Source organism: Tinamus guttatus, unplaced genomic scaffold (genome assembly GCF_059628265.1).
Source record: "Tinamus guttatus ecotype Peru unplaced genomic scaffold, ASM5962826v1 Tinamus_guttatus_pri_ptg000027l, whole genome shotgun sequence".
In the NCBI taxonomy this organism is placed as follows: Eukaryota; Metazoa; Chordata; class Aves; order Tinamiformes; family Tinamidae; genus Tinamus; species Tinamus guttatus.
This window is the reverse complement of record NW_028288561.1, coordinates 5741673-5758321: the sequence shown is the minus strand read 5'-3', so window position 1 is coordinate 5758321 and position 16649 is coordinate 5741673. Positions and strand designations below refer to the sequence as shown.

The following is a 16649-nucleotide window of genomic DNA, read 5'->3' as shown; positions in this document are numbered from 1 at the left end:
GGTGAGGTTATATAGCAAAGGCATTCAGTGCAATTTCAGGCTTTGAGCTCAACATGACAAGACAGGATTTTCATGTGGTTCTTTGCATTGTGATCACTCTGGGTTACACAGCAATGGGAAGCCAACACCAGCATCAACGGGATCGTGACAAATTTGCCTGCCTTTCTCCCTGTGAGCTCTGAATAAGGATGGCTTATTATGCAAAAGTCCTTGTGTGGCAGTTATCACGTAAATCCCATTTTGCACTTTGATGCAGCTTTAATTTACAGTCATGACACTTCACTAGATTAAGAATAAAGGGTCCTCCCCCTTTTAGTAAAAGTAGCATCATTTTGATTTCAGATTGGCTGCTGATGGCAAAGAAACTTCAATTGTTTCATTTAACTTCGTTGAATGCTCTCTCTGAGCAGGAAGTATACACATATGGATTGGTGTACACTTACCTACCTATGCATCCATATACACACGTGTCTAGAACTACAGCTGAGCTTGAAGAGATTTTGTAACGCTGCACCAGGTAAGCCTGTCAACCATCATTACAGAGCAATAAAGAGTGATAAATAAAAAGATCTTGTTGAAATATCATCTAGCAGGTAAGATGATGTTTCCCTTAAAGTTTCAACAAAGTGACATCTGCAGACACACACAGACAGCCTAAGGGCCAGAGACCAGGACGAGCTCACACGTTCCTACCAGCCTAACCTTTATGGCATTTCACCAATGTCATTTTTCCTAATACTGAAATGTGTGCATTAAAAATGACTACAACTTATTAGCTACAAGGGAGTAAAGTGTTTCTTCTCTTTTTTTCCACAGCTTTCTTTAATCACATTGCTCTTTAAACGTTAGCGTTTCATCCTAAGCAGTTGATTAAAACTTTTTGTTGGAGAAGGTCAGACTTTTCAAAAGATAGAGCCTCTGTTCTTCCCAGCACGTATTATTCTTTTCAGGTGCCATGCGCAGGGCGTGCAGCACAAGCTCCTACCGCTCGCAGCAGCCTATTCATGACTCCTTCACTTTCTTGGTAGTCAGTGGGAACATCCATAGGGATCTTATCTGGGAAGGGATTCTCTGAATGTTGAATGAATTCCGCTATGTTCTGACTGCATGTAATTACTGCAGCAGTATGCACTGCCTGCTTGCTGGTCTTGGGGAACTGAAAGGGAAACGAACTCTCAAATGAAGATAAAGTCGTGCTGTTTGGGACTTGAAGGAGAGTTTGATCCCTGCTGCAAACACCCTGAGAGTTCAAGCTTGCCCTCCTAGGCAGGAAGACACAAAATAATTGCAGACTTCTGACCATCCCTGTGGATCAAGCTAGCAAGAACGGCGCCGTACGTGGCTCTGCCGTGGCTTCCCCCTTACCTTCACGACAGTCACCATGCCTTCGTTGGTGACGGGGTCCGTGCGCACGGTGAAGTGGCCGGAGGGGTCCCCGCTGATGATGCGGTAGATGGCGTTCCAGTTGGGCGAGTGCGGCTGGTCCCGGTCCATCACTGTCAAATTGGCTACCACAACTTCCACTCTGTTCTCAGGAACTTCCCCCGAATACTGCAAATGAGAGACAGGAGCAGTTACGGTGATCGTGGCCACATCCCCAGTGCCACAGGCAGCACGGCCACGCAAAACCAGTCCAGTAAACAGGACCTTGGGGCTGCATGGCTCACATATGTCCTTTGCTCATTTCTAGTTTCTGCTTGGAATATTTTTTCATCCCTTTCGACACCTAGCCTCACCTCTCAGTCCAAGCAAGAACTTCTCAGCTACCACCCAGGCACATTTCACCAACTGCACAAAGCAAACGAACCAAAAATGCTTCTCATACTCTCTTAAGAGTTAATTATCAAGGGCAGGTAAAAATGTCAGACTAAAACATGCTCCTTTCTGATGGTTCTGTCCCTTTGACACAGGTTATTGTGTCTCATTCTGATTTCAATGACGACATTTTATTGCTTCCTCAGTGATTTTATTCCATTTTCTTTCTTTCTTACTTTTGATTTGATTTTGCCTCATTATGTAAAGTGTTTCTTGTGATTTTGCCATAGCCATTCCTGGTGCTTAATTCTATCATTTAGCATTGATTTTCATGGAGCATGTCCAGTTTAAATATATTCTGATGCATTATCTGCATTCTTTTTTGCTTTCAAGCCCTTGATTTATCATATGACTGATCAGGGAACCTGGCTGGTGAATATTTCCAGCATTAGGGACTCAAAAGCTGCCAGTAAGACACATTCCCAAATTTTCAATAGAGCTCATCTCTCAGCATTACCTATTATCGGCACTTGCAAATCAACACCCTGATTGACATATGGCAAATTAAACACTGGAGAAACTACAGGAGCGGCTGGCTCCATGTCTGCAACTGAAATCCTGGCCCCAACTGCAGGTGCAGAGCACTTCGGAAAATCTGGCTTTTGGTATGCACAAACGCCAGGTTGTGTAAATGATAATAAATCATTCCTCTGTTAGCACAAAAGTCCCTCTCTAGTACTAACCAATATCCATTCGCTGGAGTCTTCCAGCTCGGTGTGCCTATAGCCAGTATACATTATTTCACTGCCAGCAGCAAAAATATTTATCTGCCTTATGCTAATGTAAATTTAAATTTGCCCTTTAGTGATATCTTTAATGGCATCCTGCCCTTCTTTCTGTTATGCACCTGTCCTAAACAAGTTTTCATTAGTGAATGCAGATGGCATCTCTTTCCAGCCATGCTGAGTAGCGTGGAAGAGCAGTGGGAAGCTGCTAGATAATTCAGGTTGCAGTATGTGCTACGGCTCTTCTCTTTAATTCCCATGATTTCACTGGTTCTTTACCCATTCTCTTACCCAATTTGGGATGTCGGTAGCATGCAGCTTAAGCAGGAGAAATATCGTAGGGGAATTTGTCAGAAGCCTTTAGAAAAATCCATTAGACTATGTCATGTGCACCCTCCTATTACCAATCTTGTCTGAAACCCGCTCCAAAGAACTCGGGGAGATTAGTTAAGCAGGATCGTCTCGCACTAAATCCACACGAGTTACCGCCCATTAGATTAGATTAATTTTGTACATCATGTCAGTGATGACAACCTGATGGGCTCCCAGTTTCTTCCAGGAGATGACTGCACTGCTAACAACTATCATATTTGCTGTACTTCCAAAGGAATTAAGCATTTTTTGCAGCTATCGTCTCAAATGTCGAGTATGACTACAGTTTTGTCCGCTATCGTGAGACTGATCTCTTGCAGAGCCCAACAGAATTAGCTCATTCAGCTAATTCTCACCAGCTGTATTTAAGACTTTTAAGAACACTAGTCCTGCAAGCTGCTGAATCCATTTGGGAGCTTATAACCCAGGTGCTGCCAAGGAGTTTAGGTTACAGGGAAAACCCTGTAATCCAGGGAAAATTCTGATGCCACAAAGGTGAGGTTGAGGGAAGTTCACCGCAGCCATTGGATGCTTTTCCATTAGGAGAAAAATTCCAGAGCTGTGCATAGACCGAGCACACCAGGAGCTCCTCGGGGTGCTGCCTACCGGGCACAATTAGGAAACGATTGGCACCGAGGGCTGTCGGTGGGTTTTATCTGCTATGCATGTGAGGCCAAATATTTATCTATCTGATGAGAAGAGAAGAGCTAGGCAGAAATCAAAGGACCTGTACAAAGACATGCTTGTTAAGGAGCAAATCTTGAGAGATAAAGCAGGAAGAAGAGAATACCTTTTATCAGCGCCGCATCAGCAGCGACCGGGAATCCAAACCCTGGTCCCACTTTCCTTCTAAGACTCCCCCAGCACCATTAATATTAAGTAAATGCTGTAACATGCATTGTCCACAGTTGTCTTTACCTTTAATAAAATTAAGTAATGACATTAAATTACATCTACTAACGGAAGGATGGCAGCTTGAAGCTAAGCACAGTCTTTAATGTCCCTCCCTCCCTAACCCTGCAGTAATTGAGGATAATGAACAATTGCCATCTTCTACCCTGCTGCTTTACAGCATTCCCCATGCTGTAAGTTTTTTTTCATAAGATTACAATTGATTTGCAAATAAAAAGGAGTATTATCTATTCAAACAAGGTAAAACAATGGCAGCGGAGGAGCTGCTGGAATAAACAGAAGATTGATAAGGCAGTGCTTGACCCATACGTGTAGCATTTAGTCGTATTCCTATGTAATTTATTTAACTTCACTTTCAATTGTTGCATTTGAAGTCTGTAATTTCTAGAGTGCTTTTTTAAGACCATTCACAAGTAGTTTGAGGGCTGATGATTGTAAACTCTGTCTCCTTTTGGAGATTTGCACTGGTTCTGAACCTGCCATCTTCGTAAATTTTTAAATTCCAAAAGGTCTTAATGCTTCCCCTTCCCATAAAGGCATGTGTGAGGAAGCACTTCTCTTATTCCTCTAGACCGAGCCTGTTTGAAGTCACATCTTGCTGAAAAGGTAATAATAATTTGAATTTTCAAGTGGCATTGCATTATACTAAAATCATTTAACTCAGAGCCTTTTGTCTCCCCTGCTTCCCGACAGCATATCAACATGTGCACAAACATCACTCAGAAAGCAAAAGGGATTGACGTAGGGGACAAATGATGAATCCACACAGTGACTTTCCGGAGTGCCATAAATCCAGAGCCTGGCCCAGGCAGCCGCGGAGTAAAACCAATTAGCTCGTGCAGCCACTCCTAAGGAGGTGCTGAATTGAGATGGATGAACACAAAGATAATTACTCAGGCTTATTTCTAAAGAGAGCTCCTTTTATTTTTTTTTCCTGTGTTCATACTTTTTTTAGCCATTTTTCATAACCAGCTGTGAAAGGAAAGACTTGTCCTATGCCTGTCTGCAAGAAAGGTCTTGGCGTTATCTGTAAGTCTTACTAATGGTGATGATGCAGAATTTGTTACAGGCAGAAGCAGTTTATGGAGGCTGGATTACCCAGACAAATAGAGTATTCTGACCAGTAAGGATTTCCTAGGGAGAATAAGGGCATCTCTGTTCACTTAGAGGACCCAGAGCAACCATGGTTGCTGCAAAGCACCGTGTGTTCTCTCTAGGTGCCCCAAGTAAGGAGAAATCAGGGTGCAAACAAGCAAGTCGGGCTGCATTTGCCCATGTAAATGGCATGAGCAGCCACACACCCTGAATTTACAGCAAATCACAGCTTTTCCATGCTTAAGGGTGTACTCCCAATGAAGTGCTGGCAAGCAAGCCAAATGTTTACCCCCTTTCCACCCAATATTTAACAAAGATGCTTGAATAGAGAGCAAATTAATAAACAACTGCAGTCTGGTTGCAGCAATCTGTGTAAATGGGAAAAAAAGGCAAAAATCTCCTAATAAATCATTAATTGTGATGTGCCTGCCCAGCTGCAACATAGAACAAGCAAATGCCATCCTAATTGATTGCTTCTTATTCCATCTTTATAGGCCTGCATTTTTTATTGTGGGAGCTGAACAAGCCCAGAGGTGTAAAAAAAACCTCTAGATTGTACTCTGTGTATCTGCCGACTTGATATTTAGATCAATAATTCTCTATTTTTTTTCTACTCCTACTACCGGTAATTTAGCTTTTCTTCCTAGCAGCCTAATTGTTGTTTTCTTAAGCCTTACCATCAATTCTCTGACCTTTAATTTCCAATATCATTTGCTGTATGGATGACTGCACTAGGTCTGTAAGTTATCCTACCCAATCCAAGTGGTCCGGGTCAGCTTTGGCTCTCAGTGAAACACTGGATCTCCACCCGCACCGTTGCGCACCAGAGCTCAATCACCAGCTCGCTCGAATCTCCACATTGCAAAAAGAAAAGATTTCTCCTAATACACAAAGTCAGTCCTGTTTTGTGTGCAAATCACGTTTGGAAATGCTTATTTCTTTATCATGTTTTATTAAAGAACTATTCACTCTCCTGTGCGCTCGAACGTGGCCACGCTCCCTCCGTACGCAGCTCTCCGAAGCCTTGCTTGCCTTTTTTCCAGCTAGCAACCTCAAGCAAGCCCCTTCGCTGCTGATTTCCTTCCTTGGCAGGATGTGGCGGAAAAACAGCAAAAAGCTGGAACTTCTCCTCTTCCAAAGCTCATTTTATGTCGGGGTGCAGGCAGCGTCTGTTTTGTTCCTGCAGCTGATGACAACTACTGCGGGCTTTGCTCTTTACAGTCATTATTTCTCAAAATCTCAAGTAATAGCTAGTTTGGATTAAGATGCAAGATTTACTCTTGGAATAAGGAGACAATGAAATAAAAGAGAAGAAGAATATTGTTCTTCCAGAACCGGTAACAGAAAATCCTCTTGTTTCAGAGGTTCAAGAAAGAAACATGCAGATCTAGCCTTAACCTTGGTCCAAAGTCTCTCAGAGAACTTGCCAGGAGTTCAGAGAAAAGAGACATAAAGGTAAAAGGATATTAAAAAAAAGGAGTTTGCAAATCTGACAATGAGCACTAATTTTTTCACTATCAGATGTTATATTCTTGTGACGGAATGAAAAGATGCCTTGAAATCATGACATGAAGTACTACTTTGCTGCAAGATAACTATTTCCAGATAAATATATCTTATGAAATGAGATTTGAAGTTTGCATAGAAATCTAGGTATTTTATAAAAATGCATTACAACACAAAGAAGCTTTTTACGACATTCATATGAAAGGTTTAAGAAGAGATTAAAATTACGTCCTTGGAAAGGAATATAGTCTTGGCAAGAAAAAAAAATCTACATTAACCCCGTGCAGGAAAGATGTACTTTATCTGTATTTCAAAGGCTATAAAGAACCACTTTAATCAACCTACTTGACTTTGGGGACTTGCATGTCTCACTGAAACTCATGAAATCTGGCATAGTGTGGTTTCTAGAACACAAAAGCCTTTAATCTGTAACCCGGCACTCTTGTACATTCAAATCCTGATACTATCTCCTTGTTAGGAAGAAAAATTGTGAATTTATCCAAAATGGGATCTCATCTCGTCTAAATGATGTAGCCTTTGCAACGGTGACCTTTAACAACGGTTATACTCAACAATAAAAGATTTTATCACAGGAGCCAATGCAAACAGTATATGTTAAAATTCTGATCTGATAGCACAGCCTTTTATTTTCAGGTTTTCGACACGAATCCTTTGAACATTTCATTTGCTCTCTTGTCTAACATACCTTTGTTTCTTGCCTACAGAACAAACAGTGGGAGAAGGCAACTGATACATTCCCACTGCCTATTTGATCGTCAGCTGTAATTAGCAATGTTAACTCTTAAAGAAAGGCAAAGATTTGAAAATGTCTGGAACTGCCTGCAACGCCTTATTCTTTAATTCTTATCAAGGCTTTATTCTTGAAGAAAGTTGCATTTCTCTCTATACCGATGCACCGATGCGGTCCGGGGAGGATGAGCCTGCTCGCCAGCGTGGCCCCCAGTGACCTGTTTTTCATGTGAACCAGCAAGAACAACAAAACGTGTGTGACAGAGCACAAGTCCGTAGCCAGCAAAACCTTCCCCTGTGGTTTCGTGGTGAAACATGTACCAAAGAGCCTGAAATGTAATAAAGTTTCATACAGAAAGGGCCTTAAGCTGATGAATCTGCTTTAGGATTTTTCTTATTAACTGCCCACTTCACGTAATGAGTTTTTAATTTAATTTTTTCCGATTTTAAAGCATATAAAAGCTGCTCGAGTGCCTCTGGGATCTGAAGACAGATATTTGGGAAAGGGAGCGTTTGAAGGGTTCTGCAACTGAATATCCCAGCATTGAGATGTGAGGTACCCTGGGCCGCACTGTGGAAGGAAAACATTATTGCTTCAGCAATGCTTCTTAGCAATTAAAACACAATTGCACTGAGCTGAAGGGTTTGAAAAATTCCTCCATGCTTAAAAAAAACAATGCAAAATCTTTAAAACCACATGAAATCTCCATATTTCTAGTTCTGGCTGCATGCAGCATCCTGACCCTTTCTTCTATAACCAGAGGTGTTAAGGCGTCCTGGACAGTTAGTCATATTTGATAAGAGAAAACTCCCAGTACTGCTAAATCCTTTGCTAAGTCTCTTTTTTTTTTCTTCTTTTTTATAGTCTGTCACTGAAGATTTCATAGTGTGCTTAATGACATTTCGCTGGAGCATTAGGATCCTAAGCATGGATGCAAATGCAGAGAGTTCATAAACTCTCCTAGTTTGAGAGAAATGCTCCAGCTAGGTGTTACAGAAGAAATGCTGCAGCAGGTAGATATATGAGCATTAATAGATGATGTTCTCCTTGAAAGCAGGTGAGTGCACCACGTTTTATGGGAACGGTGTCTCCCACGCAGACATACATCAGGAGGATGGGGACCACTTTATCCCCATCACAGCACATCACAGTGCAGCAAGGGTGGGCATTTTACTCTGGACATTCTACTTAACTATGGACATTTCATCAGCAACATCTGGATGTGTCACGTCTCGTTGCACACGTGTAACTCAAGTTTTCCAGCACGTCTTTTGCACTGGGCATTTCCATTCCCTCCACGCTGTTACATAAGGTCTGCTCTGAGCCTGTGGTTTGCAGCCTTCTCTCTCCAGATCCCATATATATTAAGTCGAGAAGGAAAAAGAGGAGAGAAGTCACTGTTAAATGAGACATCACGCTAGGAGATATAACACTGCCAGATGTTGCAAATGAAATGGCTCATGACAAATGGGTTACGGGAAGGCGACAGGAGAGCGGATACGTGGTATGACCCTGTGTGCACGAGCATGTTCTCGCCAGCATGCTGTTTTACCCCAATCCTGACAAAATTAAACTGACTGCATGACCCAGCTTAACACGGCAGGTGCCGGGACCCGGCGTTACGGAGCCAAGACGCGTTACGGAGCGTTGGAATGGGGCTGGCGATGGAGGCGGACGTGCCACTCATCCCATCATCGAGCCACCCCCGAGCGCTCAGGACTGTCCTTGCAGGTGGGCACGTGGCTGGGACACGGCTGCTGGGTCAAAATTGTGGCATTTCAGCAAAGCTGCTATGGGAGAAGCAGGAAGGTCCCTGGGCTCAACCTTGCGGCTGCTGGAGCAGCAATAACGGGCACGGACTGAGCTCTCCAGGAGCGAAAGACAAGGTTGCATTAGTCTTGATTTTAAACCAAGCCCTACATGTGTCCAATCTGAGAGACACTGATAGAGCTTTTTTTTTCTTTCAATGTTCCCTTTTTTCGCGCGTGTGTGTGACAGAATATTGAAATCTGTAATGAAACTATCGCCCCCATATTTTAAATGCACTGGTCTTTGGCAATTTTAAACTCTGAAGTCTGAAAAATTCATTACTACTAACTTCCATCAAGGGTGTTCCTGAGACCAAAATTACTTAATCAACTCAATTTAGCTTCTTGTGTAGACCTAATTCAGGAAAACTTTATCTTCTTGAATTGTTATTGCAATTAATTTCCCCTCCTTCTTTTTCTGCAGCAGACGACGTTTCAGTAATTAGATATTTTATAAAAATGAGTTATTCATTCAGGGTAGCTTCACTTTTATATTTGATTAATCATATTACCACTGAGGTCTGGGGTTTGTCTCCAAGGAAAGTTTAATGACCTCATTTTAATCCTTTCTTTAACCACCAGGCAGGTATCAATGAAGAGAAATAAAATTATGTTCTTTCTTCTTTCTTTCGCAATCTCAAGATTACATTTGATGTTTTTTTCTGTGTGACTGACCCATTTACAAAGAACGATCTTGCTGATTTCAATTAGATACAGGACAGAATCAGGCTAAACAGAGCCTTGAACTACGCCTTGATAACTAATGCTCAGTGTAATGGAGAGGAACCAGAGCTGCTTCACCGAATAGCAGTTGGTTTAAAACACTGTAGATGATTAATTTAGTGATAATGTGGAAATGAACGTACTGAAAGGAAATAAACAAAGCGGAAGCTACTGTAAATTTAGGTTTTGATTAATGGTGGCTATTAGTAAGAGACTTCTATCAAGTAGACCCCTTGTAGTTTTAATAAATAAATACACAGACTCACAAGCAGTGGAGTAATTCATATAACTACAGCTTATTTTGGAGCAGGGATTTGTGTATTTTTTGACGGCTGTTTGCATTATACCAATGTCTACGTCTACTTCGTATCTATGTATCTAGGTATCCAACTTTGTATATATGTATATGTGTATCTTTGTATCTTCCTATCCATCCTGCAGTCCTGACCAGCACATCAACAGCCTTGGATGTATTTCATCCCTTCCACAGGTGTAAAGACCGAATAGAAATGGCAGAAGAGAGGCTCTTCCTTAAGACATGAACAACTACTTTTTTAATCATAAAGTTAGAAATGACTTTTGTTTAAATAAAAGGGGTGATAAAATAAAGGGCTAAAGCGGAGTGTCTGCAAGGGAGTACGAGCCACCCTGCTTTCCATAAGACTGCCTTGAAAGGGCCTCCTGAGACTCCAAACTGTGGAGGCTTCACAGGCCTGAGGCCTTGCTGGACAGACTCGGTGTTTAGGTAAAGATCCAGATCCAGCTGCGCCTTCCCTCTCTCGCACAGGCCAGTTTGATTCCAAAGACAGATCAAGATGTAAATAATTTCCATCAAGATGTAAATAAAGATGCTAACGAAGGCTAATCTGCTTGCCTGTGGCAGCAAATCCGCGTGGCATTAGCGTGGAGAGTCCTCGGCAAGGCTGAGGCAAGCAGGCAAGAAAACACAGTTTTTGCACTTGCTCTATTTATTACTGCTTCTTCTTGACCTAACATCCTTATTCTAATTCATTGCTTATGACAGAGGTTTTCATCAGAACCTGCAATATAATGAAAGGTGGGAAGCCCATTTCAATTTATAAACAATGAATCCTTATTTAGGCAAACCAAACTGATTTGCAGTCTCTAGACTTCACCGACTATATATTTAATTGGAATGCACACAGAATTAGGTAGAGGCTCACTTACCCAAACACTACCGGGCATATTGGAGTCACTTGAATATAATAATTTATCCAGTTTAAAAGCTGACAGCTCTATAACCATCTGAGTTTTACTGTGCAGTGTGGTTCAGCCTCATTTTGACTGGAAAATGAGCAAGAGAGCACACTCACCTGGGACTTTCCATGAAGGCATAGTTGATTTCAAGCCCTAAATCCTGCCCACAGGATTGTACAGGGCTCCTGGGTGTGTTTTTAGAGGTAGAATAACACAGTCCTGTAAAGGCTCTCACACTGGGACAAGGGTTTTTCCCTTGCCAGCTCTGATGCACATTGGCCACCTGGATCTTGTGACAACTGCCCTAAGAATTATGGCAGGGCATTTCAATGATTTTAAAACACTATGGAGCCCAGGCTAATCAATACTCAAATGTCATTACAGAGATTTTGAACCACCAAGTGTAATGACAGGGACAGTGCTGTGAATGGGCAAAGGGACTATTTTACAACTATGTAAGTATCTGAAACTTCAGATAAGCCCCTGCTTTTTCCAACTCTGGACATGTGCCCAGAACCCAAAAGGGAGCAACCATCCACTTCCAATGATTTTTCTTAGACCATCTGGGTTAAGAGCTCTTTTGAGGACAGTCCTTGATAGTTATTCTTCTCCATGGGAATTTTTCTGTCTGTAGGAGTCTATTAAAGCCCTATTCCTGGTGGCTTCTCCCTTCACAGCCTAAAATTAATTTGTAAAACATTCACATGCAGGTAGAAGGGATTTCTCATAATGCTCACACGTGCTGAATGCTTCTTTGATACATCTGGCTGTAAATGTGCTTAAGAAACCCCAAACCACTAGTGAGATCGCTTGGTTTCTGGCTTTGGTTTCCTATGACCATTACAGACCCTCTCCCAAAACGAGGCCTATTTACATTTTTGCATCGTAGCCATTTCGAAGTCACTATTCGCCAGTCTGACTGAAAAGCTGAGGCTTTTTCCTGACATTTGCTTTTTTGAGCTCACTGGTAGAAACGCAGCTCAGCAGGATTCGACTCAGGCAGTTAGAGGCCAGGTGAAGCATTCACCCAAATCCTCGCTACTTGCAAAAAAAGTTACCATATTTTCACAGCTCAAGTACTTTCTGCAACGTTGGGAAGCTGTTCTCTTTCCCTGCCTGATGCACAGCTGTCTCTTGTCCTCAAACACTGAGAACAAATTCAGAGTAAGGAATAAAAGTTTGGCATATGCTTGCTTGCTTGTACAGCATTTTGGACAGTCTGCAGAGCAAGTAGACCCAAGGGACTGTAGCCCATGGGAAAAAGGCAAATAGGAACCCTCAAAATACCAGTTCTCTTGTTCAAGACAACATCAACCTCATCTGGATTACTATATACAAATTTGGGCAAAAGAAAGAAACTGGAATAGGAACTGCCATTCCCGAAGGTCTTCTCCTAGTAGAAGAGCATCTACCTAGGCTGAGGTTATTCTGCGGCAGCGCTTTTGCTTGGAGTTTGCAGTCATTTGCCAGAAACGCTCCTCGAGCTGCCTCTTTAAAATATGTTCCACAGGATTCAGCCTCGGAAGAGGAGATTCTCAAAGCAGTGCCAAAGGGCAAATTTTAAAGTAGCTTTAAATAAGACCTCCTAAGGCTCAGGAGCTTAAAGAACTTGAATAGCCCAGTTTTCTTTTTCTTTTTTTTTTTCCCCTTTTCTTTCATTTTTTTTAAAGGAAAGGTTGATTGCCAGGCAGGTTTTCCCAAGAACCCACAAGCTCAACTAATCATGAGCACTTCAGTCCTGCAAAATAATATTTCCCTTGCATGGGCTACTATAAAAACAAGTTCTGCACAGTAGGCAAATTTAAAATAACTTTTAATTAACATTTAAGACACAGAAGTCTGATCATGCAAATTCATCTGCGTCTCCTCTCTGCGCCTGATTGTTCCTGATTGAATACGATAAAAATAGACTTTATATGAGTCAAGTGTAGGCATGGATTTCTTTTACTTCTCCTCCCCTCTGATTATGCATTTCCTCAGATAAAGTGGAAACCCTCGGATGGCTATTAACAGTATCGTGGGTCAGGCTGGAAAGGGCATCCTGCTTGAGAGGAGCCAAAGATTGCTCTGGAATTAAAGGTAGCTCCTCAGAGAGCAAAGAAGAGCCTCCACCTTGCCCCGAGCCCCACCTGAGACCAGCTGCACTGTTGTGTCTCGGCTGACTTCTAATCTCTGAAACACTGATATTAATTTTGGTGCGTGCCTCTCTATCTGAGGTGAGCATCTGGACAGCGACTCGGCTACAGATCTATATTAATATGGAAAAAAAGCCTTCAACTCATCTGTGCACAGCAGATAAACATTTTGGGGGGGCAGAGGAATTTTCACATAAGAAATGTGGGAGGACACGACCCTGTTAGGAATAATTGGGATTTTGGATAACAGAGGGCAGGTTGATAATGCTGATTCCAGTATTTTGAAACAGCCTTTGGGCCAGTTTTCTAATAAAACTTCCTATAAGACCTTTGTAAAATAGTCCAGTCAAAACTCCATGGTTTTATACCCAGTGATGAGGGTTGCTCAGACCCTTAGCCAACCAGGAGAATGTCCCCCGGGCCACAGCCCTACACTAAATCATCAAAATTGCTCCAAATAGCAGTCTGTGACGCTGACAATGTTTCACACTTTGCTCTTCTTGTGACGCTGACAATGTTTCACACTTTGCTCTTCTTGTGTAGATGGGCTCGTTTACTGCTTGGATGTCTTATCTCCTGGGACATTTCACCACTAGTGGCTCTCTCTGATGCTTCTCAGCACCATCAAATAGCACATTTGCCCATCAAATAGGGCATATTCCCAGCACGAAAGGTTGGAGGAGGTCTCTGCATCCCTGCTGTGTCCCAGAGCCGGAGAGCTGGATGCGGAAAATCCCAGCCTGACCGTGGCCTCTCCGTGCACAGAGATTGTGCTGACTCTGTGTGGAGACTTAGAGCTGACTTTAGCTGAAAATTCTGTTTCCTCTAGAGAAACAGCTCCTCTAGAGATCACAGATTTAAAAATCTGTGATTTTAAAAAATATATAATTTCAGAACCCTTTGTTTCTGAAGAGTTTCTTATTCTCCTGTTATTGTACAGGATCCTTCCCCATGCTTGCAAGTGAGGTACTAAAGAATATGAAAAACATATTGATCCACTGTCATGTTAGCAAACAATCATTTCCGAGTTTTATTGGACTACCTACAGTTGGTACATTTAAGGATCTTCCTGTGCTTTTATTGCTCCTTTTTCATTTCTCATCTAGCACTGAATTTTTTTCACAGGAAAATCTAATATTTTGGATGCCTGTTAACGAAAATGTCTCCACAGGTCATCCACAACCCTCGACGGGCAATTTTGGCACCACCGTCCCCCCGTGCGTGAGCTTTCATTTGCTCCACGCACGTTGTCTCATCAGCCTGACGGACGAGCGCGGTGCCTGACTTCGGAGACCATTGGACATGATTGTCCCTCCCAGTGGCTGCTTTTTCCTCTGTTGTCCAGTTGTTAAGTTTTACACAGTAACATTAATTCCTGCTGCTCAACACATGAGCGGTGACACCAGCATGGTGCGGTGTCCTCCTGAGCTACATTCATATCCAGAAACTACTAAGTCTAAACCCACCCTGATTGAACGGCCGGTAATTTAGGCACTCGATAGGGTGTGTGTGTTCCTGTGTTTGAGTATTGCTCCTTTCACCTGGCAACTTTCCAAAAGCAAACCATTATTTCAGTTGTTCAGCCTACTTTGTTTTTACAAGGGCATTTCAATACAGAAGTATTTTAAACAGCAATATACTGCATCCCTCCAACAGCTCCTAATCTTTAAAGAGAACCTTTTTTTCTTACCCTCTAAGGAGCTCTGGGTTTCTTGGAAATATTTTTTTTGCTATTTTCTAAAGGTGTTAAAATGCAGACCAGACTATTTGGGGAGAATGAGAAGATTTAGCTTAGTTTTAGAGAGACTGATTAGCCTGATGCTGTTCTTTATGCCCGTCACAGGAAAAACTATATTATATTCATACTCACGTAAAATTGTATCCTGGCTATACCTGGGAGTATATGAAAGATAGTTGTTTCCATAGAACCAGAAAACAATACTGGAAAATGTCCTTGGGTTTCAAATCTTTAAAGTCCCACGTGCTACTATATAAAGCCCTTTGACCCTTGCAAAAATTCTTCTTCAGTGATTGAAATTAGAGAAATAATGGAAAACATCAACCCTGCTTAGAGGAAGAGTAGCATTTTCTGATCCATTTATCATGATTCAAATTTGCATGATCTCACCTTCCCTCCGATCCCACATTTTCACATTAGGAAAATGTGGAAGAGTTAAAAATATACCACACCCCTGGAAGGTCCTGGCGGGAGCATGTGCCCAATCCAACGCAGCCATCCCAGTGCTGCATCTCCAGCCTCCCATCCCAGCTCCATCTGGGGACAAGGACCAGGAAACCAGGGCCACCCCAAGGAACCTGTGCTTAAATGACATGGCCACTAGATGTCATTACTTTTTCACTCACGTGAAGGCTAATGAAGATTTACCTGGCACAAAACAGGCCCCTCCAGATCTGGGGCACACAGATGGATCGCTGCCATGGTAGAAGGTACCATGGCTTGGAGACTTGGACCAACCACTACAAAATTTTCAAGACAGAGGATTATCCCGAGCTGGCAGGAGAAAACACCATACAGACCAAGGCTCCTATCAGATTTAGATGTGTCTCCAGAACTGTATGTGTCATGCTTTGTGAGATACTTAACAACAACTTAGAATGAAAAGCTCAGTGAAGGCACTGCAAGAGCTACGGAGCACATGTGTGGTTGTAAAATGCAAGCTAAACCCTCTGGAAGAGCAATCCAGACGAAGAGCATTGAGGTCCCAATCTGCAAATGCCCTTTTGTGTCTGATTTGGGATGAATTTAGGTCTTCCCTCTTTCTGAGAATCTAGATCCAAGGTGCTGGCAGTGCTCAGGAACCGGCACGTCCCAAGACAGAGCCCAGGGCCCCGATGCCATCGGGAAGGACCCTCATCCCGCACTGGGCACAGGACTAGTCTGAGCCATGGGGTATAAGTTGGGTTTTCAACCATTTCCTTGAGTCCTATTGAATATTCTTTGATATGAAGGGCATAACCAAGGCAAAATCTGTCACTATAGGAATAAAGACTTGTATAACCTTTAACATGGGATGAAAATTTGGAGTAACGTACGTAATAGCATATTTCTGAAGAGATATTCAGTGACACGAACATAATGCAGTTTGACTTTCAGTTTGACTTTCCGTATTTTTAGAGGTTTGGTAGCAGTTTTAAATACATCATTTCCCTTTCCTTGTTAACCTTTATATAAATAAGGACTGTGGATACCCAGTGATTTATCATTTATCATCATATAGATCCCTCTTTTATGATTTATAAAAGTATCATTCACATTTAGGACGCTCTACTTCTATGGATTATGCGGCTGCAAAGAAACAGCCCACATCATTTCATGTCCTGTCTTTTCATAATCACCTTCATCAGCTCAAGAGTTTGTCATTTGTAACCTTTTTTTTCCCCCTCTCCTTCTTCCCCAATGATAAAGACTTGGAGCACATGAGAATGGAAGAGAGAAATATTGTACTCACATAAGAAAGATCTTAAGCTGATTAAAAACACATGTACTGAAGTATGCCTACACATTTACTGCTGGTGCACACAAATACATCTGTTACAGCTATCAGTGAAATATAAATTTTACTGAATA

The 16649-nt window shown here is 42.2% G+C and overlaps 1 protein-coding gene across 1 annotated transcript in view; it reads right to left on the bottom strand.

Annotated features, from left to right (window-relative positions):
• CDH4 (cadherin 4) overlaps positions 1-16649 on the bottom strand; it is a 376921-nt gene that overhangs the window by 18577 nt on the left and 341695 nt on the right. Inside the window, exon 9 of the mRNA XM_088528878.1 lies at positions 1366-1551. Coding sequence (XP_088385004.1) covers positions 1366-1551 — 186 coding nt within the window. The remainder of the gene's footprint in view (positions 1-1365; positions 1552-16649) is intronic.